Source organism: Dipteris shenzhenensis, chromosome 29, assembly GCF_047967505.1.
Source record: "Dipteris shenzhenensis isolate YYH24624 ecotype China chromosome 29, Dip_SZ_1.0, whole genome shotgun sequence".
NCBI classification, from domain to species: Eukaryota; Viridiplantae; Streptophyta; class Polypodiopsida; order Gleicheniales; family Dipteridaceae; genus Dipteris; species Dipteris shenzhenensis.
Genome location: NC_141624.1, coordinates 25,116,543 through 25,143,505, shown reverse-complemented (window position 1 = coordinate 25,143,505; position 26,963 = coordinate 25,116,543). Strand labels below are relative to the sequence as shown.

The 26,963-nt window shown below is 43.3% G+C and overlaps 1 protein-coding gene across 1 annotated transcript; it reads right to left on the bottom strand.

Annotated features, from left to right (window-relative positions):
- Positions 1-26,758, bottom strand: LOC147882625 (GDSL esterase/lipase At4g16230-like). The gene is made up of 6 exons (XM_087400463.1): positions 26,594-26,758; positions 1,269-1,476; positions 1,023-1,153; positions 694-936; positions 340-595; positions 1-254 (listed from the first exon to the last, which is right to left on the bottom strand). Exons 1-6 carry the CDS (start codon positions 26,756-26,758, stop codon positions 34-36), a joined length of 1,224 nt encoding a protein of 407 aa, XP_087256589.1. The 3' UTR covers positions 1-33.
- Positions 26,759-26,963: the final 205 nt, after the last annotated feature.

Genomic DNA, 26,963 nt, shown 5'->3' with positions numbered 1-26,963 from the left:
TGTGTGCCGCGTTAACAAATCGGATCTCGATGCTCAAAGAGCGGCAAGCTGGAGGATGTTGATGGGGAAGGTGTAAGCAGATCCATCCAGAAATTGATCAGCAAGCAGCTCATACACGGCTTGTGTTGGATGAAAAGGATCCCAGAAGAAATACTTAGATCTGTCAGGGCACACAGGGAAGGATGCCTGGCAAGATAGCAAACCCCCGTCAGGACCGCCCAATCCACAACACGCCGTTCTAGCTTCTTCAAAACCTGCAATTTACCGAAAACGTTCACCACCGGCAATCCTTTTACTTACAATCTGAACTACAAGAGAGAACCTTTCTTTAGGCTTTACCAAATCTTTGGTGATCATTGAGAATGTCTAGAGCGGCGTTATAAGCATCCGCGTACACCACGTTTACTCCAGGCAGTTTGCTGCTTAGGTTGACTACTGTTTCCTTAAGAAGATCGTTGAACCTCGAGACCAGATCGTTGGATTCCCTGACGCAGTCCCCGTTGAATTGCAAATCCATCGTACGTAGGTATGGAGTGCAACCAATAGGAGGTACTGCAACGACTATCATCTTTCGGGCACCTGCCTTGTTAATTTTCTGGGCAAGATATGGTGACTCTGTTAGTCGAGAACGCATTTAGAGCAAATCATTCTCGCAGTAAAGATTTTAGGTTCCCTTGTGCGAGTAATTTGTACCGTCAATTGCGAGCTGTAGCGAGATATGAGGTTATTGACAAAAGTTTGTTTCGAAAGCTGGCCATCAGTCGATACAGGTGAAGGCAACAGGTAGTTGTTAAGGAAATCGTTTGCTCCTATGGTGATAGATACAATCGCCTTCGACATTAGATGCATAGCCTTGTCCTTTCCAAGCATTTCGTCCAGATCCGCCATTGTCTGTTCGAAGTAAGATATTTGTACATCCAATGGAAGACGCCCGATCTGCATTGTGGAAAATACCTCTTGATCAGAGCTGAATTAACCCTTCAATAAAATGGGTCGATCAACAAAAAGCCGCGCTTACTGACAAAATCTTGGCCTGTGTTGTTGAGAATTCCCGCCCCGCCAGAAGCATAGTTAACGCCCAAGAGTATAGCAGAACCTCTCGTTGTGGGCGCCAAGTACGGCGGTGCAAGGCCTGGTACTCCTAGCCTCAGCCCTGATGCCATAAAAATGCTGGCAGACTTTTAGAAGCAGACATTTTGCGTTGGGCAGCTTTAGTTTGCGGCATTAGTAAGTGCTGTGAGGTACTGCTGGGTATTAGTTGTACGTACCAATTAAGTCGGGGATGGTGAAACCGTTGGTGTATCTGCCTGTGGGAAGATTACCGGCAGGAGGGAAGTCGATACCAAAGTGAGGGAAGTTGGCGCGAGAAAGAGTTTGGATGTAGTTATTGTTGCCGGCATCAACAAGAGAGTCACCAAAGACGAAAGAGGCAGTAGCTGAAGGATCACGTATAGCACTATCTGCAGCAGCGACCAACTGCGTGATTTCGAAACAAATCGAGACTTGCAGGAGCAAAAGAGAGATACTGCATCGTGCCATGATGTAATGGTTTGCAAAGTTGATACCACAGTCTACGTCGGAATACTTTATCACATCAGTAGTCTCTTCGGGGCTTTTAAAAGACGATGGCTGAGGACTCTATCAGAAGATTTTGCTCATCCATGCTTCCTGCATGTTGTTGTAAGATGCTGCTCATCGGTTTGGAATGAATTCATGAGGTCCACCCTCCCTTTATGCTCACCACTACACTTGCCCAACAACGAATCTTCACTTAAAGCAATGTTGTAAACTATGTACAATGAACCTTCAACATTTTCATTTTCACCTCTACAAGATTGCTCAAGAAAAAACCCTCAACAATTTTGAAACCCCAAGTTTTGAGAGAATGTTTTCTCAACAAATTCGAAAATTTGAAACCCCAAGTTATGAGAGTTTAATAATGTTTTCTCAGCAAACTTTTTATGATTTGTAGAGAAAAATGTTTTCTCTAAACACTATTGCCACTCCAAAAAGCATTATCTTCACCAAAGACCTTGACCCGTTTTTAAAATAAATAAGATTTGAAGATAAATAAACCTTCCAATTTTCTATTGCTGTCCTTATGTTTTGGAGCCTTATAATTTCCTCCAAAAGCTCCAAAATTATCTTTAAAACCTCCAAACTTGTCTTAAGAGTTTCTAAAAGACTACTACACTTAATACTAAATTTTCAAAAAGCATTAGAGCTTGCATTGTTCCTTAAATACCTAGATTATAATTTAACATGACTAAGTGGCTCAGGGGGGTCATTCACCATACGTAACCCTATCACGTGTGTTCAACAAATGGGTTTTTATTAATTCCATTACTTATAGATTTATATATACATAAGGAAGTAAATTAAGACCTAAATGTTAAGATACAAAAGGGTGTTTTATATTAAAATAGTTCTAGAAGCTCCCCTCATGAAACGTGGATATTTAGGTAGAGTGGTTTATATCATGGGACATTGTTGGCATTTTGCTTTTGCAATGAGCAGGCACTCTTCTTGCATTTTCTTGAATTCTAGAATGATTTTCTCACTCTCTCTCTTGCTATCTATGGCCTTTGCAGCACACTAATGCTATGATTTCGTGCATATATTGATCTCCAATTTGGATGAAAATCATTGGACTTTATATTTTGTTGTTTTGAGGATGTTCCTTGTTTTGAGGACATTCTTAGACTCCATTTGTACTATGTAAATGGACTCATTTAACTTCGCATTTAAAATGCTATTCTTAGCCATTTTGAAATTTAGGATTTTCAATGTCAACTTGCATGTCTAAAAATTTATAATCGCTGAAGTTTTCCAAAGGACTTATGTACCTCCCATAGGACTCCTTAACCTTAAATTTTGGAATTTACAGTGGCTACAATAGTCAAGAGTATTTGTGGATAGTTTCTATCATGATCTTATTCAAAAGTATAAAAGGGTCAACGTTTGCTTGGGTGTAGCCAATCACAGAACTATTTTCGGGGCCATTTTGGGGCCGCGACGCGATGCATCTCTGGGTGAATATTTGAACTTTGCATGGACCCGCACTCTCGTCGAAAATTTTCTCGACATCATGAAGGCGCACTGGCGTAATAATGAGACACAATCTATTTGTTCAGAACACCGCATAGCTCAACACATGGCATCTCTACACTACTTTGCATAGTATAGTCTCTGGCCTACACCGCCTGATCACTTATCATCGTGCAACCTTTTGCTATAACTTTGCCACCTGTCACTGGGCACGAACCCATGCAGATTATTAAAATTGAAGGTTGGCTTGGAGAGACCACCGCACTGATTCTTGTTGTAATAATTAGACGCAATCTATCATTCTGAACACCGTCGTAGTGCAGTCTCTGGCCTACCACCTGTCATCGTGCAACCTTTTACCGCTTCTTTGCCTGTAGTCCATGAAAATCATAGGTTGGCTTGGAGAGACTACCATGCTAGTTTTTGGCGTAATAATGAGATGCAATCTATTATTCTAAGCATCGCCTCAGTGCAGTTTCTGGCCTGATGACCTGTCATCGCCTAGAATTCAAGGTTGTCTTCGAGAGACCACCGTGCTAGTTCTTGGAGTTATAGCTCCGTTATCTATTTTTATGTATTACAAGAGGAGGTCTATGACGACCAGCACACTGGCAAACAGAAGGAGATCTATGAAAGTCATTGCGTTGGTTCTTGGAGTTATATGTTTGCGTACCATGGAAAATGTATTCTGTTGTGCAACCAAGCAAAATGCAATTGACAATATAGCCCTCCCCTTTAGGGGCAAGGGCCATATCAACATGCCATTTCGATTCTATCCAATGGCATCCTAGATATTGAAGAATGCATATCGACGATATGGCCCTTGCCCCTAGAGGGGACCCCTCAAGGGCCATATCGTCAATTGCATTTTTTGAAAGCTCAATTGTATTTTTCTAGATGTATCTCCATGCAACCACAACGGTGGGGTCATTGGAGTTATTTTAGTGCTATTTTGGTCATAAACCAAGGAAATTATAGTCCTTTCCTGGTATTTTAGTCCTTGTTGCAGTAAATATAAATGAAGGCAAAAGTATAATTTATCAAGTGAAAATTGAGCAAAAGAGATTACAATGTACATCTACATCCAATAACAGGTTATATAAAAATTATCAACTTTTATCGAGCAAAAATTGAACAGAGGATCTTACATTTATAAAAACTCGGCAATTGCTAAGAGCCTTAAAGGCCAAAAGTAGGCAGTGGCCATAACCATTCAAATACAAATATAAAAGTTAACAACAATACATACTGAGAGCCGCAAATTGAACAAAAAGAGATTACGTAAATGCCTTAGAGACCAAAACTTTGTATCCAGTGACCCAAAAGATCGTTGAGAGCCCAAAAGATTACATCCAGCCATTGCTGAGAGCCTCGTTTGAGCAAGAAGAAATTTGTATAACTCAGTTTTCTGCCAGTCTAGCTTGTTGCATTAAAAGTTTTTAGGGAGTCAAAGGAGGATACGATGGAGAGGCTGAAGACCATGCACATTGCCAGGACTCCGATTACGTCCCTCCCAGTAAGTCGAGCATACTCTACTCTGAAAATATTGAGGCCTTCGTCAACATCCCATCGACATCTAGGGGAAACCCATACATCACATGATGGAATGTAACTCACATCTGACCATCTTGGAGTAGCCAAAGGATTATGGCACCAAGGGGAGGTGTTGAGAGTTGTGGTGCCATGAGCACATGTAGAGCAAAGGTATGAGCAACGGGCAAGCTACCACATGGCATGGAGGAGATATCCCACATGTGAGCAAGAAAATGGATGTAAGTACCCTCACCTATAAAAGGGAGGTTCATTTGAAGTAATATCAATCAAGCACTTTGCACTATCTCAAGATTCTCTTTATGAGTCCAAGCTAATCTATCTTAATACCTAATTGACTTGAGGTACTTTTAGCCGGAAAAGTTATCGAGATCAGAGGCTAGAGACTAAGTATGGCTACGCTCAAAGGCCATAGAGAAAAGGAGATCACGAGGGCGAAGGGATGTCATAGGGGTGAACAAGGAATTAGAAGTGGAGGGAATGAAAAGGGAGACTATGACACAAGGGGAAAGGGAGAGGGGGAAGAGAAGCATGTTCATGATAGGAAGAGGAATGTTGAGATGTAGACATCAAGGGAAGTGAACCATACTTTATTGGAAAGAAGGGATGAGAGGGAAATATCAAAATACTAACTAGGTGGCTTTACAAGAATGAGCGTGTCTCATCAAGGAATAGCCCCTTCCTTTTATAGCCAAAAGAGGGGGTCTCTCCACATCAATGTATCCTCCCACATGCATGGTGTGTGTGGAAAAGTCTTCCATGTGGGCTAGGTGGGTACGCACTCTCAATTGTGTGCGACAACCCTTTGGCTCCATTTTCCACATAAATCAAGCCCCATATCTCAAGTCTATGATACTCCCTTGGTCTCTTTCCAATTTTATAATAGGTTCAAACCTCTAGGAGGACAAGTGGAGGGTTGGCACAGGAATCTTGCCACCTCATCCTACTTTCCCCATTATTTAACTAGCTCTCTTTGTCCTTCTATACCTCCCCCACATGGGCCTATCCCATATGGAGGGAATAACTCAATATAATAGCCATCTCCACCCATTTTATATTGCTTCTCCCATGGACTTTGAGCCATATCTCAATTATTGCATCCTAGGTGGAGGGGTGGCACATGGAGGAGCCATGCCACCTTGCATTTTATAATATTACTATTATGGATTATGTACAACACACCTTATGGGTCCTCTTACATGGAAGGGTGGCACATGGTCGTGCCCTGCCACCTCAACCTTGGGCCCTATGCACACCATATTTGATTATACTATTGCCACATATACAAACACACATACATATTAATGCCTTTTTCCTTAGACAATTTTATCCATAACAGTTCCCCCCCCCAGGCAGGGAATGCACCGCATTTCCATGCCTGGGACCATCACGCACAAAGAAAGGCTTGAGGTAGCGCTTGTTGATCACCTTCTTGCCATATGGTTCATGCAGCTCCTGAACTTGTACAGACCCATTGCTACATTCTTTGATGACTTTGTATGGACCAGCCCACAGTGGCAGAAACTTCTTATCCAATTGGTGGTCCAATCTGTTATCAAAGCATAGCACAACATCCCCCTCAGCAAAGTGTCTTTCCCATCCCTTGCGAATCTTAGCATCCAATCGGGCCTTTTGTCGATTCTTTTGGATCTCTGTCTGGTGTAGTGCAAGGCGTCGGGTCTCATCTAACTTCTCAAGTTGTACCAATCTGGCCTCTACACGTTCATCTTCTGTCATCCTCTGTTCCTGCGCCAATCTCAAGGCTGGAATCTCTATCTCTAGTGGTAAAACTGCCTCAGTACCATACACCAACTCAAAAGGGGTGTGACCTGTAGATGTTTTATGAGTGATGTTGTAAGCCCACACTGCTTCAGTGACCTTCTGATCCCATTGGCTCCTATTCCCTGCGGCCATTTTTCCTATGGTTTTACAGAGGAGGCCATTGGTCCGCTCTGTTTGACCCATGGATGCTGGATAATAGATGCTAGAAGTGTGATGATCAATGCCCATGCGATCCATGAGTAACTCCACTGCTTCATTTAAGAATGGACTCCCATGGTCAGAGACTATCTCCATGAGTGTCCCAAACCTTGTGCAAATACGTTCAAATATGAAACTTGAAACTGCCTTTCCATTTGCAGCAGAGAGAGCGATAGCTTCAGCCCACCTAGTGACATACTGAGTGGCTACCAAAAGATACTTCTTTTTGCGGGCAGTCATGGGCAAGGGCCCGACAAAATCTATTCCCCACTTCTAAAACGGATGGATGGACATCACTGGGTGATGTTGCCCGGGACGCAAATCCTTCCTATCGAAGAATTGACATGGTTCACAGGTTTTGCAATACAAAGTGACATCCTTGAACAATGTCGGCCAATAGTATCCAGCATGTAAAATCTTCTTAGCTGTATAGTCACTGGCATAGTGGCCTCCACAAAATCCATCATGATAATGCTTCAAGACCTTAGGCACTTCATCTGCATCAATGGCCCGTCTGAGTACCCCATCCATGCCTTGACGGTACAACACCCCATCAAGGAGGGTGTAGCGCCTACTATCTCTGCGGATCTTCTTTCTCTCATAGCTTGTACTTTCTGAAGGAAAGGAGAAAGCGGTCAAAAACTTATAGATACCACCATACCAAGGATCCCCAACTTCTATGGCTGCTACCAGGGTTACATCAAGGCATTCTTCTAAATCAATCAAAGCATTCTTCAAGTTGGAACAACCCCCTTTTATAATTTTGAAAGAAAAATCATATTCTTGTAGAACTGCCAACCATTTGGCCAACCGGCCCATGGGATTTGGTGATTGAAGAACCTGCTTTGCAAGACCAGTGCTAGTGAGTATAAAGAAGGACTTTCTAGCCACATAATGCTTAAATTTCTCAATGCAAAACACCAAAGACAAGGCATGCTTGTCGGCCTCTGAATAGCGTCGCTCAGTGTCGAGCAATTGTCGAGAAGCAAATCGAACGGGATACATGAACCGATCCTTCCCTTGCTGGAGAAGAATACCTGCCAAAGTGTGCTCACCAAACCCAGGATTGATATAGAAGGTCTTTGACCAATCTGGATTGCACAGAATGGGTTCTGAAGCCAGAGCATTCTTGATTTGTGCAAACCCATGATCACAATCCTCATTCCAAGAGAAATCAACCCCATCTTTTAATAGCATAGTCATGGGCCGTGTCAAAGCAGCATACTGATCAATGAAGTGGCGACAGTATCCTGCTAGATTGACAAATGAGCATACCTGACATTTGGTTGTAGGTGGGGAGAGTTTGAGGATGGCTTCTACCTTCTCGGGGTCAGGCTTGATGCCCTCAGATGAGACAACATGTCCCAATAACCTCCCTTGAGTGGCTCCAATGGTGCATTTCTCAGGGTTGAGACTACCATTTGCATCATTGACCCTTTGGAATGCCAATCTAACCTTCATGATGTGCTCCTTACGTGATGAGAATATACAGAAATCATCTAAAAACACCTCTAAGAAATCCCCCAAATAAGGAGCAAACACCATCTGCATAAATCTTAGAAAGGTGGCAGGAGCATTGATGAGGCCAAATGGCATTACTTTGAATGCAAATGTCCCCCAGGGTGTGGCAAATATGGTTTTAAGCACATCTTCCTCGGCAATTCTGACTTGATAAAACCCCGAGTAACCATCACAGAAAGTATACATCTCATGACCACTTACCTTCTCAAGAATGAGGTCTTGAAAGGGTAGAGGATGATGATCCCTCTTGGTGGCAGCGTTGAGCTTCTTATAGTCGATGCAGACCCGCCACTTGTTGTTTTTCTTTGGGATGACTACCACTGGTGAAAGCCATTCAGTATTGTGTACCGGAACAATAAACCCAGCCTCTACAAGCTTCTGCAACTCTGAGCGCAAAGCATCAGTCTGCAGGGGCCCTAATCTCCGATACTTCTGAGCCACAGGCTTTGCATCAGGCTTTAGCTCTATCTTGTGCTCTATGGCAGTCACATGGCAAAGGTGGTGGTAGCTAGTTGCAAAGAGATCAGGGAAATCTTTGAACATTTCAAGAAACTCATCTTTCTCACCTGGAGTGAGGTCTGGAGAAAGCATTGATTCGAGCTATTGAGGACTAGCTGTTATCTTTTCTGCAGATGGCAGGGTCGGAGACACCCCCATCATGTAAACTTCCTCCTCTGAGAATTCCTCCCCCCCGTCTGATTCTTCCATGGACTCAGACACTGAAGATGAGATAGTATCACTGTCATGCTCCTCTTCTTCTTCCGGTTCCATGGCGCCAGGTTGCACAGGGATTTTCTCCTTGGAAGCACCAAAAGACATGTGTCCTGTCTTCCAATAGCTGACTGCATCACTTTTTCTCAACCATGGTCTCCCGAGTATGGCAGGGTAACTTCTGCATGTATCTTCAATGTCCACTACATAGAAATTGACAGTGGTGGTCAGCCCGTTGACAGTGATGGGCAAATCCTCAATGACTCCCATGGTGGCGAGTCGTCGACCATCTGCTACCTTGATTCGAGTGGAGGAACGCCTTGTACATTTCAAATTCAATTTCTTCATGATGCGGGGCACCATGATATTACATGCAGCTCCCCCATCAACACACACATTTTTGACACGGCAATTATCTATGATGACATCTACTGTGTGTGGGTGCCGATCAATTTCTTCAGAGATAGAAGATACCTCTCGTACCTTTCCCTTTTTCTTGCTCTTCCTTGTTGAGAGACCCTGCTGCAGCTCACGTCTCACCTTAGGGCTTAATGCTATTAGTTGAGGGAGTGTGATGCTCAAAGAACGATGAGCAAGGTCTTGAACGACCGAATAGTCCTCTTGCCCTGAGCCGATGGGAAAATCCGAGGGTGACCACTTACTCCTGCGAGATCTTTTAGTCTTCTCTGTTGGTGGGTCTGCCATCTTAGCATCTGAGGGCTCTGAGAAGGACACCTTCTTCCTGGGGCGGCCCGGTCCACGGCTTGGAGAGGGGTCCGAGGTAGCACGAGTTCTTTTCCTGAGATCAAGGATCTCCACATCAGAATCCTCAGTGCCCGACTCACTTAGAAGATTCACCCTTGGAATATTGGGGCATTCTGTGCGATAATGACCCTTCTGGTGGCACTCGTAGCATACAACATTAGCACGATCTCTTGGAGGGCAGTTGACTTGATTTCTGATGCCCACCATCTCAAGCCGAAGGTCATTTAGGGCCTTGGCTAGGTCATTGACTCCAGGTTCTGTTGCAGGGGGGGCCTCTTTAGTTGGAGGGGCCACGGGAGTAGAGAGGAGGGGGGCTCGTGGGCGAGGCTGGGGAAATCTTCGAGGCGGAGGATGAGGATATCCACCTTGTTGAGGGTAAGCATCTAAGGGAGGACCATACATTTGAGGTGGAGGTGGTGGATACATCCCTGATGAGGGGTGGGGGTATGCCCCTGAGTTAGACCCCCCAGGTTGTTCTTGCAGGAATGGAGGGGGATGCGGAGGGACAATCGTCTTCTTTGAAGCGGGGTCAAACTGAACTTTGTCAAACTTTTGAGCAATCTCATGTGCTAGCACCATAGTTTTTGGATTCTCCCATTTAAGCTTGAGGCGGAATTCATCACTCGCTCCTGCTACAAGGTAGCCCAGCACATGCTGAGTCATTCCAGCTCGAAACCCGGCATTGTCCTCCTGTGTGGCAATCAAACGGTCCAGGAGCACGGCCGCTCGATCCACATATCGACGCGCCGTCTCACCTTCTGACTGCTTCAAATTTGCCACCTGCAGGTACACATTCTCCGGCTCCTCTTCTTTGCCGAAATACTCAATCATTGCTGCTGTCAACCTTGGCCAGCTTTGGCGAACATCTACGGCTTGCTTCTCATACCACACTTGAGCCAAACCTTCTAGAAATGTGGGAAGAACCAATAGCCATCTGTCTTCAGTAAGAAAGTTGAGAGAAACACAACGGCGCTTGAAAGCCACAAGATACTCATTTGGATTTTCTTCTACCCATCCACAAAACACGGGAATGTCAGCCATGCTTGGAAGATGGAAAAGAGGGGCTTATCTATGGATGAACAATAGTAAGAGGAAGCTTGAACTGAAAATCGGGTGAAGATACATCCAAAAAGCACACATAGGCAGGGTAGGGTGTGATTGGTGTAGTGTGAAATATTACACGAGAAGAATCTTCAGCATAGAATAGCACATAGACAATCTTAAAAGGACCAACCCTCATGATATCACATTGATCATTACACGTGAGGGTTAGAGGTGCGGTGTTGCATGAGGTTGTTCATCAAGGCAAACAAGAATGCCATGACAAATGTCAACAGTTGGAGAGCTTGCACATCACCTTCAGCTTCTTCCAGTTCTTGTAGTCGCCATGCTATTTCTTCAAGGGGTGTGCGGTCTGGCATCCTTCTTTTGAGCAATGTCCTTGAGAACCCTCCTGATGATCTTCCGAAGTCGGTGAACTCGTATCAAGTATGCCCAACACTTAGTTTCATGATGACCACAACCTTTGCATTCCTTACAAACGATCACCCTCCTTCGTGGCTTGCGGCTTTGTTGGGGTGGCGCTTCCACTCGCGTCATGCGTGATTGAAATACAAGCTTCACATGCCAAGAAATCAGCAACAAGATTTTGAGCTCGAGGGATATGCTGAATTTTTACCTCTTCAAATTGGTTGCAAAGTTCCAAGGCTTGTTGATGTCGTGGAACCAAGCCTTTGCTCCGCAACTTCCACCTTCCACTAACTTGTTCACACACTAGTTGAGAATCTCCTTGCACCTCCAATTGCTTGGCATGATGTTCTTGTGCCTTTTGTAGCCCAAAAATGAACGCCGAGTACTCAGCTTGATTGCAAGTACTTGCGGGCGAAGACTTGCTGTAACAAAACTCCTCACCACCCGGTGAAGTGAGCTTCACACCCACGCCAGCCGCCTTGGTCGAAGGTTTGTAAGCTCCATCAAATTGAAGAATCCAAGATGTCATCACACCAAGACGAGAATTCGGACATCCCAAGTTTCTCGGTAGTCCAAGATAGGTAGGAGGAGAGGGTGGGGAGAATTCAACACTTGAGCCAAACGTTTAGCACCAAATAAACTTGTAATTCTTTGTTGATAGTTTATCTTAAGCCCAAAAAGAATTACAATTTGAAGCTCGAAATGAGGCACAAAAGGCTGATTAGGTACAAATGGATTCCTTGGTTGAAACATTACCAACCATAGCCAAGGCCTAGAAACCTTTGTAATGAGATTGTGAATAAACCATTCAGGACGAGCTTTTCCACAGGAATCAACAAGCAGATGCGCCAAATCTCCCCCCAAGCTTGGGGAGCATCCCACCCTTCGAAGAAGGAAACCGTTTTGATTACCTCTGAAGCAGCAAGTAGTTCGATCACTGCACAATGAGTAGAAGTAAAGTCAAAATCCTCCCAGCGTATCAGTAGTTCCGTCACCATGAATCATCCACAGTGTGTCATTCCACCCGTCATCACCATCAATAATGCACTGGACAATCAGCCGTTGAATGTTGACATGAAGATCAAGGAAGACATCTCGTGCATTGGTAGCCATAAGGTGCGGAGGAACAGGCACCAATTCCTTAAACGCGTCGAGAAGTGACATAAATGTCCACCCTTCTCATGAGGCGTGCATTCGTGAAATGAGCTTGGAGAAGTTCTGAATTGGCAATCTAGCAAGAGATGTGGATAGAGCACATAAAATGAAATATTTTTGCTTTTTACAGCAAGAGCAAACTCCTTATGGTTAGAGAGTTACAGCTCCCGCAATTTCAATATATGAATAAAAATCATTACATTTTTACCACTTTCAACTTGTTGGCCCAATGATAAGACTTTCTTTTGTGAAGGGGGAGGTCTTGGGTTCCAATCCTACTCTTTAATAAAAAGAGAGGAGAGGAGAGGAGAAGGAGAAGAGAAAGAGAAGAAGAGAAGAGATAGGGGGGGGGCGGGATCTGCTATTACTCTTTTGCAGGGGCTCAGGAAACAGTCCGCGACCAGAGCAGCCCAGAGAACTGTCGCGCAGAAACTGTCCGCAACCAGAAGTCGCGGCAATCCAAGAAACTGTCCGCAACCAGAAGTTGCAGCAGTCCAGAGAACTGAAAGCGCAGGAAACTGTCCGCAACCAGAAGTCGCGGCAGTCCAGAGAACTGTCGCGCAGGAGACGCACGAATCGAATGCACGCGCAGTAGCTTAGAAAGAGCACAGATGGTATAGTTTTGTTGATGTAAACTCGCCACCAGCCGTGGAGATTCGTATCCCAGCAGCCACACCAAAACTTTTAGCCAGAAAAGTTATCGAGATCAGAGGCTAGAGACTAAGTATGGCTACGCTCAAAGGCCATAGAGAAAAGGAGATCACGAGGGCGAAGGGATGTCATAGGGGTGAACAAGGAATTAGAAGTGGAGGGAATGAAAAGGGAGACTATGACACAAGGGGAAAGGGAGAGGGGAAAGAGAAGCATGTTCATGATAGGAAGAGGAATGTTGAGATGTAGACATCAAGCGAAGTGAACCATACTTTATTGGAAAGAAGGGATGAGAGGGAAATATCAAAATACTAGCTAGGTGGCTTTACAAGAATGAGCGTGTCTCATCAAGGAATAGCCCCTTCCTTTTATAGCCAAAAGAGGGGGTCTCTCCACATTAATGTATCCTCCCACATGCATGGTGTGTGTGGAAAAGTCTTCCATGTGGGCTAGGTGGGTACGCACTCTCAATTGTGTGCGACAACCCTTTGCCTCCATTTTCCACATAAATCAAGCCCCATATCTCAAGTCTATGATACTCCCTTGGTCTCTTTCCAATTTTATAATAGGTTCAAACCTCTAGGAGGACAAGTGGAGGGTTGGCACAAGGAATCTTGCCACCTCATCCTACTTTCCCCATTATTTAACTAGCTCTCTTTGTCCTTCTATACCTCCCCCACATGGGCCTATCCCATATGGAGGGAATAACTCAATATAATAGCCATCTCCACCCATTTTATATTGCTTCTCCCATGGACTTTGAGCCATATCTCAATTATTGCATCCTAGGTGGAGGGATGGCACATGGAGGAGCCATGCCACCTTGGATTTTATAATATTACTATTATGGATTATGTACAACACACCTTATGGGTCCTCTTACATGGAAGGGTGGCACATGGTCGTGCCCTACCACCTTAACCTTGGGCCCTATGCACACCATATTTGATTATACTATTGCCACATATACAAACACACATACATATTAATGCCTTTTTCCTTAGACAATTTTATCCATAACAGTACATGTCATGAGCACTCTCTTCATCATGTTTCCACATAGGTTCCATCCACCTTAGAGTGCTCCATAGATCCTGAGGCACACATGTTTTGTCATGGTATCAGAGCATAGGTTTAGCTCTCCTAGTTTAGCTCATTAGTAGTTCACTAGGATTGCTCCCATTCCTAGATTAGTTGTAGGCATGCCTTAGGAACTCATGAGTTCTCCTAGGTTAGTTTTAGTTTTAGATTGAAGACAAATTTCCGTCCCTAGAGAGAGAAAAGTTCAGTCCATTGATTCCTTCCACTACATTTGAAGATTTTCGTTCAATTGAGTTTGTGAGAGAGAGATTGAGTTCTTCTGTGAGAGAAAGAGATAATGATCGTTCCTCATGATCTACTGCTACACAACCAGAGCCATAACCTCTAGCCTCACAGGACTAGAAGCACGATGCCCACGTTCCAAGCCTCCAGCCACACCTACAACGACTAAACGAATGCCCAAAGCTCCATATGCCTTGCAACAAACGCTTCTACCAGTAGCGCAGCCTCTCTCTATCTGCCTTCTACACAGTGTTGGTCGACCAACGACCTCCACCGGCGAAACCTCTGCATCGACCTCTCCTAGCTCCAACAGCCTTGCAGTACCAAGTCTCTAGAGCATACGGTTGCGCCAGCTCTACACAGCATGAACGCCATACAGGGCTCCTTCTCCAACACTCACAGCAAATCAACGCATGTGCCTCCAGTCCGTCAACGTCCTTTACACCGCGAACCCATCTGCAGGTAATCGCGACGGACTCCACTATGAGCAATCGATCACGTACCACGAGTGACGAACTGCCACAACAACGGGCAGCAACGATCTCCAACACACAGGGTGATCTTCCATGAAACTACAAGCAGCTCCTGGCATCTTCATGAGCTTCAGATCTGCAACAACACGCCTCTGTTCTTCCATGCCGTCGTCGCCCAAGATCTCTGCATCTTCAAAGGTTTCTTTGTAAGTTGCTAGAAAAATGCCACGTGGCATAGGATAAGATGTAACTATGGTTGGGTCTCTAGTCACTAGGGTTAGTTCAACCTTGGTCAATGGTCAAGCAACCCAAAAGAAACCATGGTCAAGTAAATCACACTAAGCCATGGTTAGTCTTAGGTTCAGGATTAGTTAAGTGCCTTCTAAGCACACAGCCTCTTGCTAAGCACAGTATGGAATTCATCATGTGAATCCCTGTGCCACATCATCAAAGGCTCTCTTCTTCACAGAATTTTCGACAAGCCATAACTTGCAATCCAAGAAGAGTTTGGACACGCTCTAAAAAGGAAAAGTGATCGTCTTTTCGAGCTCCACGTGCCTGTCATGTCAGAATCATTGTATGCAATTAGACACTACCAATATTAAAAGAAATCAATTGATAAGACCTTTGCAACAAATGACAAATCAAAGCATGAATGCACACTTTGTCATCATAACTATGCCAAAAGCACAAGTGCATAAGATGACCATAGCACAGAAAATGGCATCCACACATAAAGCATCAAGGCACATGGCAGAACAAAGCATCATGCATCAAGCGAAGAAGACAACAAGGTCATCATCAAGCCATGAGCAGAATGACAGGAAAAACATGTATTGAGAAACGAAAACCCTTGCCAATCTTGCCTATGTTTTGTAAATGAAGCCTGACCACCTGAGAGTAGCTATGAAAGCACCCAGGGGAGGTATTGACATGTAAAAGCCACACTTGACCACCTTAAGTAGCAATGTATGCACTAAGGGGAGGTGATGGAATGTAACTCACATCTGACCACCTTGCAGTAGCCAAAGGATTATGGCACCAAGGGGAGGTGTTGAGAGTTGTGGTGCCATGAGCACATGTAGAGCAAAGGTATGAGCAAAGGGCAAGCTACCACATGGCATGGAGGAGATATCCCACATTTGAGCAAGCAAATGGATGTAAGTACCCTCACCTATAAAAGGGAGGTTCATTTGAAGTAATATCAATCAAGCACTTTGCACTATCTCAAGATTCTCTTTATGAGTCCAAGCTAATCTATCTTGGAACCTAATTGACTTGAGGTACATGTCATGAGCACTCTCTTCATCATGTTTCCACAGCCACCTTAGATTGCTCCATAGATCCTGAGGCACACATGTTTTGTCATCACAGTCATAAAGAGGCCCTCTATGAGCATGTCCTCTAAGGTGATGACATTCAGATGTGGGGAATCGCCTGTGGGAACGAAGGGTCTCCACTAGTGCTAGTATTTTTACTCCAGGTGAGTGCAACAAAATCACCTTATATGAGAAGGAAGATATTATTAGGATCACAGAGCATCAAGGGGGGGTGGTACTAGGCATGCTAAAGATGAGTGGGTGAGCAGCAACAGATGAGCAAGGGAGGAGATGCAGTGACAAGAGTTGGAGGAGGGAGCATGAAGCAAAGTAGAGCAGGAGCGGAAAGGAGCTAGAGGAGGGGTGTGGAGCAAAGTAGCAGAGCATGTGGAGCAAAGTAGTAGAGCATGGGTGGATCAAAGCAATGTAGTAAAATGCCAAATGCCATGAATCTTATATATATTATAAAGTTCGAGCCACCGCAATGGCTAGAGCCCGAGGTTCCATCCATAGTAATTGCAGGCCATCCGCAGTGGAATCCCCCAGACGGGCTGGTAATCATGATGAAGATGCCATGTGGTGCTACTTCGGTGGCTGGTAATTGACTGCCAGCCCGGTGGAATCTTAGCCACGACAGACGTGGCTGATGAGAGCCACCACCGCCGGGTAGTAATTCCCACAAAGGTAAAACATAAAGCTCTAATCACTCATTACCATGCACTCTAGTTCTCTATTGAGCATGCGAGCCCAATGACTAGTAATTTTTACTGCACTCATAGTGATCATGCATGCTAAAGCATGGTGGTGGGTGAGCGGTGGCATGGTGGAATTGTAACCACGACAGACGTGGTTGATGACAGCCACCACCATCGGGCAGTAATTCCCACAAAAGTAAATCATGGAGCTTAATCACCTCTAATCCCTCATTACCATAATTTACTACACTCGTAGTAATCATGCATGCAAGCCTGGTGGTTGTAACTAGAAGCTGAGTAATCATAGGCCACTACGGTGGCTAGTAATTAACTGCCAGCCTGGTGGGTCTTAGCCGCCACCACACACGTGGTTGGGAATCTTAGATGCCACCACCTCTAATCATTAATTACCATGCAATTCAGTACTACCGCCTTGAATTATTTAAAATTCGGGCCAATCACCGCGTTGGCTCTCACCTTGATAGTAGTCGGGCTACAACCACTGCGATGGCTCTCACCTTGATAGTGTAGTCGAGCTACAAACTGCTATTCCATTCCCTTAACCATTTCCTCTTTTATCCCTCTCGAACATTTTATTCTCCCTTGCAATCCCAAGCCTCCAATATTCCATTTCCTTCATTGCTTCATCTTCTATCCCTCTCGACCATTTCTTTCTCCCTTCTTGCAATCAGACTACAAACTCAAGCCATTCCATTTCCTTTACTGTTTCATCTTCTATCCCTCTCCACCATTTCTATCTCCCTTGCATTCTTCCTACAACTTCTATCCCCTCTCGTAATGGACCCTGTGCATTCCAGGAGCTCCTCACACAATCTTTCCTCCCCCTTTGCAGCATAGTGTGAGAGCCCCTCCTCCCCTAATATTAAAATCGTGACATATGGGAGCTCCTCTCTCACTCTTCAAAAGCCCAATTTGGATGCTCTCCAAAACTTCACCAGGTTGGTATAGGAGGTGAATGTGAAGGAGGGGCAACTAGTCTGTCAAGGTCAGAAGACTACCATCAATGAAAGCGTGATTGAAAATGCTCTAGGAATTTCTGGAGGCAATTTGCAAGCACACTTTTTTGAGAAGCAGTGGAAGAGACAGGATATTCTAGATGTATACCCCAATGCTTAGATTAGTAAAGATGGTGGAGTCAAGATTTCAAGCTTGCCAATAGACCTCCAAGACGTGCTGAAGAAGACCATTCACTTCTTTCCTGATACGAGAGGAACCTGCAAGTTCTGACAGGTTCAAGCAGAAGTAGAGCAACTGAAAGGACGTGGTGTATCTTTCTCAAGGGCGATCTCCAAGCTCCTCTTTGCATTCAAAGTGTGCAAGTCTATTCAAACTACCAGCACTATGTAGCATATCCATCAGTTCATAAGCATGTTCTTGTCCCACTGTGCTTCCAATCTTACTGAAGAAAATTTCTTCATCTGAACCGGTAAGATGTAAAGGGCATCTAAGTCTTGGACAAAATTCTCTAGAGTTTTTAGCACCACAGAATGGTATGACAGTTGCACATCTAGGAAAGCCTCCTTAGTTATGAAGTTTCTATTCAATGTATAGTTGGTTTGATGAACAATCCATGACCTCTAAATTTGATAGGAAAACGAGATTTTACCTACAAGATGGACACATTCTACAAGTCTTAGGTGTGGAGACAAGAAGATATTGATGTACTCTCAAGCAATTTCAAGATAATCTTATGTTCCCAACATGCTCCTTTCTCTTCTATGCATTCCATTGTTTGCCATTTCTCCCAAACACCATTGCACTTTTCTACTACATATTTTTTGAGCTCCAACCCAATTTTGTTGGTCATCTCGCCTAATATCTCCCTCCCTTAGAATATTCTTGTCGATGCAGAAAGATCATACACAATGATGACATGATTTAAGGTGATCCAGATATTGCCAATAGCCAATTGACACTTATGCTTGTCAAGAATGATTGACTAGCTTTTTTCTATTATGTACAAAGTCTTGATCATGTAGCTCAGATACTTCATTTTCTAAAACTTTTGCTAAGAGTGGCCCTCCATCCCACTTGATCCCAAATCTACTACCTTTCTTATCTACATAATCGGAGAGAATCAATGTTTTTAATCGACTATCACCATTAGATGCATGCCTAATAATTGGACCAATTGTGAGCTTTACCTTCTCATCCCATAATCTTGAAATGGCATCCCATTGTTTGCGGACAAAAGTTCCATCAGATCAGCCATAGGTGCAATGAAGTACAAGAACCAAGAGCAGGAGGCCATCATGCAATGGGTTTTCAAGGAAAACTCTTACACCTCCACCAATGACAAAATTTTGAAATGTGTCGATCATCTAATCATATTCTTTTTATCATTCTCCCACTTTGATCATGCATGTACTCATACCCTCATGATCATCTAGTTTATACCATTAAAACCCACTAGTGTGTCATCTTTTGGATTCCACCTACAAGCAATAATGAGCACAATCTCATTTTCAATCCTCTTGCATTTAAAACAATATTTAGATAAAGAAAATGATTTTCATAAAAAATAACTTGATATGATTACCTTATCAGCTTCTTTATGGAGGTTTCATCTTCCACTAATATGAACGAAATATTTGACATGATCCTATGCTTTTGTTTCTTCTTTTCATAAATTTTAGCAACTGCATAAAAAATATAACCATGTATACCCAATGCAAATTGAATGGCAATTTTTGGCCCTTGCTTTGTTGTTGATAAAGAAGGTCCATTCAGGTTGGAACTCAAGAAATTATCTAACCTTGGGCCTCCCCACATCCTTGCAACCTCAAATATTGTCTTTGTATTCTCACCATTAGGGGAGAATTGGGGTCTCAAAAGGGCCTCATAAGAAATTGATTAAGAAATTTATTAAGTTAGTTACAATTGAACCACTATGGTAACCCATGGGCTAAGGGCCCCTTAGCATTTACTCAACTGACATGGTTTGAAATTGATCAAACTTGGCCTTTGGATAGAGATGGGTGGTGGATGGATCAAAGGTCTAGGATGGCTTCGGTGGGCTTCAAGTGGCAAGATCTAACAAGGGGAGGGCAAGGTTTGACTTTCTGGAGGCCTCATTAAGAGGGTAAAGGCACCTTTTCATGTGCACCCTTGATCTAGATCCAAGATCAATGGCCAAGATTGAGGCGCCTGTTTGGAGGGCTAGGATGAAGGCGCATTTTGGATGGTGGAGATGAAGATCTGAGATCAAGGGCTCGGATTGAAGCACCTGTTTGGATGGCTCGGATTGAATCGCCATTTGCTCTCACCTCTTCCATTGGATCTAACCTAGATCTATGGCCCAAATTCCATAGAGCACACTTTGCACTCATCCCCTCCGTTAAATCCTCCTTGGATCCACACCTTGATCTATGGCCCAGATTGGAGTGCATTTTACTCTCATCTCCTCCCTTGGATCCAACCCTTGATCCATGGACCAGATTGAAGCACAGTTTCCCCTCATCCCCTCCTTTGGATCTACTCATTGATCTAATGGCTGGGAGTGCTCTACCATAAATTTGAATGTGACCCTTGGATTGGAGATCAGATCAATGGCTAGGAGTGAGGACCAAGGGTCCAAACCATGGGTGAGAGCTCTCCCCAACCATAAATGCTCAATATGTCCTTTTGTACAACACAACATACTAGTGTCCCACACAAAGAAGCACTCTCATTAGTATACCTCAAATCCATCTCTAATCCCTTAAAATTAGGAAGCACTAATTGGAGGCCCTTTTTGAGACCCCATTTCTCCCCTAATGTATATCATCTTCCTGCACTTGATCTGACTATGTTTGTAGGATCCTCTTGTAGAAAGTCCCATAAGGTAGCTTTACCACCAAACTTGTCCAACCTATGGGCTTCAATTATATTTTTGCAAAAAAAATTTACATCCTTTCGATTGACAGACTCTATGCTAGCTTCTCTTAAAGTCCAGACTCTTACTAAAAGAATGGCAATATGAGAATTTGCCCACCACAGTTGCATAGAAAGGTCTCTCACTCGCTCTTAAGGAAAAAGAGTTGCATTGTTAAAATCACTCTTTGTAAGATAGTCTTGTCTTCTTCCACAACCGGTGTCCCTATTTCCTCTCTTCTTTTCAACCTTCTCATACTCGCTTTTTAGTAGAAAGAGTTGCATTACTAAACTCACTCTTTGTAATATTGTCTAGTCTTCTTCCATAACCGGTGTCCCTATTTCCTCTATTCTTTTCAACCTCCTCTTCTCTATACCACTTCAGAGAGAATCTAAAATATTTTCACATTCTAATACAATCAACGAGTACAAAGTAAAAGAAATTTGGGAAGCCTATCCCTTTTGCATTAATTTTTCAACTCTATTTCAGTACAATGCCTATGATAGGAGTTGGCCTCAATCTCACAAGAGGCATAGAGTCTAGAAAATCTTAAATGCAACATAAAAAAATTTATGTGGAATCCCCAATATGCATATGGGGCTTGTGAGACGAGTGAGACATTGAAGCTGCCTTGATATTTGCATCATGCTTACATGGGCCTACCATCATGCTTCACGGACCGATGGATTCTATGATTTGAAGAAAAATACATCCACGCAATCCAAAATTGAAGGCTATACATGTGAGGACTAAAGATTCCTAATATGTTAAGGAATAATAAGAACATATGAAACCATTCTAACCTAAATATAGCATCTATAATGAAGACGATACTCTCTCTCTCTCTTTCTATGTTTAGAGTCGGCTCTCGCCTGATGGGGGTCACAATAGCCTTGGTTAGACGCAAAACTATAACCAGAAGACATGCCAGAGCTGCACCTTTGAGCAGCTAATAGCACTCTATTGCCGATTTCATGCCCCCATTGCCACACCCACCTTGATGTCTTGATGGTGATGATGATGATGATGATGACGAGATAGTCGACTACCAACATGACATGATTGTGTTGTACTTAGGATTTAGTATTAACATTCTGCATATTTTGCATTTGCATTGGTGTGGATGCTCGTTTAGTAGCTCCACCACCACAGCTCATTTGTACTAGGTTTTTCATATTCTACATATTTTGCATTTGCATTGGTGTAGATGCTCGTTTAGTAGCTCCACCACCATAGCTCATTTGCGCCAGGTTTTTCACAGTCTCATAGACCCATCGGTCTTCCAAAGAATTTAAGAAACTTTCTTTCTTTCTTTTCTCTCTCTCTCTCTCTCTCTCTCTCTCTCTCTCTCTCTCTCTCTCTCTCTCTCCTAATCTATCCCATCCCCTTACTTGGAAATAGAGTGCATGAGCATCATAGAAACAAGTGCATAATAATACATGTAATGACAAAGTGTCTATAATAAATTCAAAACCTCTTGTTTTAATATTAATTAAATTAATTAAATATGTGTATGATTGAAGTGTACAAACCATAAACACATACAACCTACTTATACTGGACAACCTAATTATTTTGGAGCTCAAGATGCTTAAATATGACCTTATAGAACTTGACATGATATAGTATTGGCAAACCCCATCTATGAATGCAATAGCAATAAGTATATTTTAGATGATAGCAATTGGAATGTATAAAATAGCTTTGTAAATGTGGCATGTTGTTTCTCTCATTTGCATGAGCTCTTTGCATATTTCAAGTGACTTCACACATTTCTTTAATCTCAGTAGATGGCACATATTTTGGCACTACCAAGTATCAAAAACAATCTTAAACTTCCACATTCTCTAAAGTAGCTGCTAACACCTCACTTTTTTGTGTAGGTTGAAATAATGCACATGACATACTCATCTTACATTCTAAATATCTCATATTCCCTCAAAAGTGACTCCAAAAATAAGTTTAAAAATGACTCCAAAGTGTCTCTCTCACATTAAAAGTTTTAAAATTCCTCGAGGAAATAAATATATTTACATAAAGGGATTTATTAAATTTGAAAAAATCTACAGAGGGGATGTAAAGAAATGTGAAAATTAGGGTACATAGGGATAGAAAAGAATCCTTGAACACAAGTTATAGATACATTATACTAAGTGACCCCCCGCCCCCCCCCCCCCCCCCCCCCCCCCCCCGGGACAAACATGCATCTCTCTCTCTCTCTCTCTCTCTCTCTCTCTCTCCATAAGTGGTTAAGATAAAACTCTTTTAGGTTTGTGTCCATTGTTGTGACACTTGTTGCACCAAACACTTGGTTGGAGATGTGATGGGGCATTAGCTCCATTTTTTAGAAGGTGAGATTTAAACACCGAATCTACCACCATCACTATGTATATGTTCTTCTCAAACCATCATCATCTTCATAGAATCTGTCTAAACTATGGCCATCAGAGCCATAAGGACTTGTCAGAGTTCATTTTGCTAAACTAGGACTTATTGTGGTGGCTACTCTTTTGAACCAACAATTTCTCTGTGTGGCACACACCATCAACCATAGGCTAAAATGTGAGGAATCCAATATTTGTAGAAGCCACAACTTGTTTTAGTTCATGTTTAAGACCATGAATGAAATATGAGTTCAATACTTTGTGTGCTAAATGATTTGCTTGGAAAATTTGTGGAGGAGCATTCGAAACTTAGCCACATAGTTGTGAAGTCCTTTTGGTACATTAGATTGAGCTCGATGAGAATGTGGATGGTGGTCTTCTATTTGTAGTATCAAGCCAAGAATGCATCATCGAGGGCTTTGTTAGAAGAAAAGTGGCCATATTCAACACTTCTCTACATTGTCGAGAGGTTGGTCTACCAAACAAGCACTCTCAAATAGTAGAACATGGGCATCAACCTCGTCTATAGAGATGAGGACTCAGAGGAGGAAAAACGGTGTAGGTGGAGTGAGAGATGGTGGAAGGCCAGAGCAGAAAGGGGAAAGGCATGCCTAGTGGGTCGCGGCAAATCCGACGGGGAGGACTCGGATGGGTCGTACTCGAACAACGCATCGGAAGTCTCAATTGGGGAAGATGTGGATACGTCCTACCCATTAATCAAGGGAAACCGGTGTTCCTTGGGAGAGGCTTTGAAGCTAGGTGCACATGGATCTGGAACGGCCGCCAAAGAGACCAAAGGGATGACCAGTCGAGAGAGGGAAGCGGAACCGTGTCATGGGAGTGCGAGGTGCATCCCGAACTTAGGGTACTTTACCATCATGACTGATTGGAAACACACGTGGGTACTAGAAACACATGGATAAGGCATGTGTTTCCTGCTTGTGAAAGCTTTTTCTTGTACCTTGACCAAATTTTGCAAGAAAAAAAATTTATATGATACCATAAGGCATCTCTTTTAGAGGAATTCGACCAAAAGCATAGACCAAGTGGCTTGTATAGGGGAAGACAAGGACTCAATTACATAAATGAATAAGGCTATTGAAGTGCATGATATGAGGGGGGGAGGGGCACAATGAGAGCATATAGATGGGTAGGAAAAGGTCACAAGAGCATGTAGGTGATGGGAGGAAAGGATTAAAGTGTAGGCTCACAAGTTGGACACATGTGTTTGCTGTTTAATTTGACTAGGGGGGGAAGATGACAAGAGCATGTAACTGAGGAAATGATGTGGAGTAATTTTAAAAAGAAGAGGTATAACTAGTAATAGGTTTGGCTTTATAAAGGAGGAAAACCACTGGCCATGGTTTGCCTACTTTTTCCATACACATCACCAATTTATTGGATGTTCTAGTGACCCCAAAGTAAGTTTTATGAGGCCTAAAATATTCCAAAAAAACAAAACGCAAAATGGCACATCACTGGGTTTGATGCTATGAATTATGAAATGAAAGCTTCTTGGACATGTTTTATGGCCCTATTGCAAAGAAGTGCATCAATGTTGAATTCAGGCCCATAGCTTGAATAATCTAGAGATCATTTTAAAAGTTTATCTGCCATAGTTGATTAGAGATGATACTTTCTTTTTCTTTTCCTTGTGCATATTATTCCTTATAGATATTGTGGGTACTTCTATCCCTTGCATATCTATTGATTACCATTTACACGAGCCAGAGGTGTGTGTTGGGGGGGGTGGCGGTTTGGGTGGTGGTTTATGGGAGTTACGCATAGTTGGTGTGGGCCAAGATATTTTGGGTACTTCGATCCCTTGCATACATCTCATGATTACCATTTATAGGAGCTAGAGGTGAGTTATGCACAGTTGGTGTGGGCTAGACAATTGGATGAGTTATGGTGGATTGGGCAAAAGGGAGGACGAAGTGCTCAATTATCGAGTAAACATGGAAAATTATATTAAGTCTTATGCATGTCGTTACAATGACCTTTGGACAAATCCAACACTATTGTCATTTTGCATTGCCTTAGAATGTCTACCTTGGCCTTGCCTGACTTGTAGACATGAAATATAGCTATGGGGGAAGCTTTTTGAGAGTAAAGTAAGCATGCAATGCCTTCTTGTAAGCTCTAGGCCTCTCTCATGCATTGGAGTTCATTTTTGTAATATGTTGAACTACACTGCCACATCATTGCTAGGAGAGATATACCCTACCAATTTGCTACCAACAATTGCTCACACTACCCAAAAGAACTTAGCAAAGCCAAGCAAGATCAACAATCCTACCCATCATTTCCTTCCCTCTTCAACTTTGCATTTTCAAGGCACCCAAATAAGATACTAGCTCAAAAGGAGCGATTTTCAATTTACATTTCAAGCCATGTATTGTCAAAGCCATTTGTCAGATTCACATTTTCATCGTACACCTCCTTCACATGTCGTTGACAGATTGCACCAATGCTTATGAGCACAAGAACAATGCCTATCTGCAAATATATAACGACTTACTCAACGGCTATCAGCCCAACACTTATATCAACGTAGCGGCAACACCTATCAATTGTATACTCAAAGGCTTATCAACTCACGGCATACAATTCACGGTTAGAAAAGGTGACCTCTCTCACACAGAGTGTATATTACAATGAAAGATTGATAGTTAGCCTAGCCTCTAGGAATTACACACATAAGTGTTCACTATGGAATCAATTCTTCATCAAGTGTGTCCTTCACAACATTCGTGTGTATGTGCAGACTAGGATGCTCAGAGACACATATAGAAGCAACACTTTATGTTTACGTCCATTCACAAACTGGACAAGATACAATACCAAAAGGTTCTCTTGCTAAATGCCTAGGACCTCTAGATCTCTGAGGCCACGTGCTCCTCTGAGCGAATGTAGACTCTCTATCCAAAGGATCCCTCCACCTTGTTGTCCAGAACCTTAGCCTATGTGGGCACGTCCTTCAAGCTTAGTCTGCAGCTCTCTAGCCCTCTTCTCTCCTCCGAGATGAGGCCTAGATGATGCTCATATAATGCTCCTTGGAAGGTGCTCCAAGTGATTTAAAATAAGGCCCAAACCCTCCTCTTATATAGGCAATAGGGCCAACCAAAAAACCAACCAACTCCCTGCCCCAAAACTGACCCTATGAGGGCATGCTTCAGCCGACCTAATGGCCAACTCTATTGCTCACAACCTACCCCCTCTAAGCTCTCAAAACCAAGGCCCTTGGCCCCACACTTCCATGCTAGGTCTCCAACCAGTCCCACCAGCCCTCTCTAGTGGCCGACTAAGCTCCTAAGCTCCCCTACCAGGACTGCGCCCTATTGCAACCCTCTACAGGCACCCTGATCTACCCATACATGTGCACCGCAGCCCATAGTAGGGCTCACATCATCAACTCTTATTCCGATCCTGTCAAGCCTTCATGGATCAAATCCAATTTACTTTGAACCAGGTATGTGCTCTTGCCTTGTTATGTTGCCCACATGGCAGCTCATTCCTTGTCTCTCTGGTCCACATCCCAATGCACACAGTGATCCCATTTGGGTGCTCACAAGTGGAGAGGTGACCATTCATTTTCCAACACTCATGTCTTCTTCTCCTCTCCATTGCCTTTCTAGCAAGACATGTCCTTGTCCATGTTTTGGTCTATGACTTTCTCTGACATCTCCACAGGTGACTCTTCATTCGCATTAGCATCAATAGCTGGCTCTCCATTCGCAACATCAACATAAAGAGATGGATCTCTATTTGTAACATCAGCATCAAGGGATGGCTCTCCACGGCTGGCATCCTCTCTAATGCATTCACAAATCTCCATGCCTGATAAGTCTACAAACTCCAGCCTTTGTCTTCAAGATGCTCTTCTCACTTTCGCGCACCCTCTTCTCACCATAAGTTTCCCCCTCATCAAGAACCTTGCAACAAAGTCACACAAACCTGTAACAAGGAACGAACCCATTGCAATATGTCCTACTGCAGCCGCCACCAACTCAAGTGAAATCTGTTGGAATATGAAGCCAAAG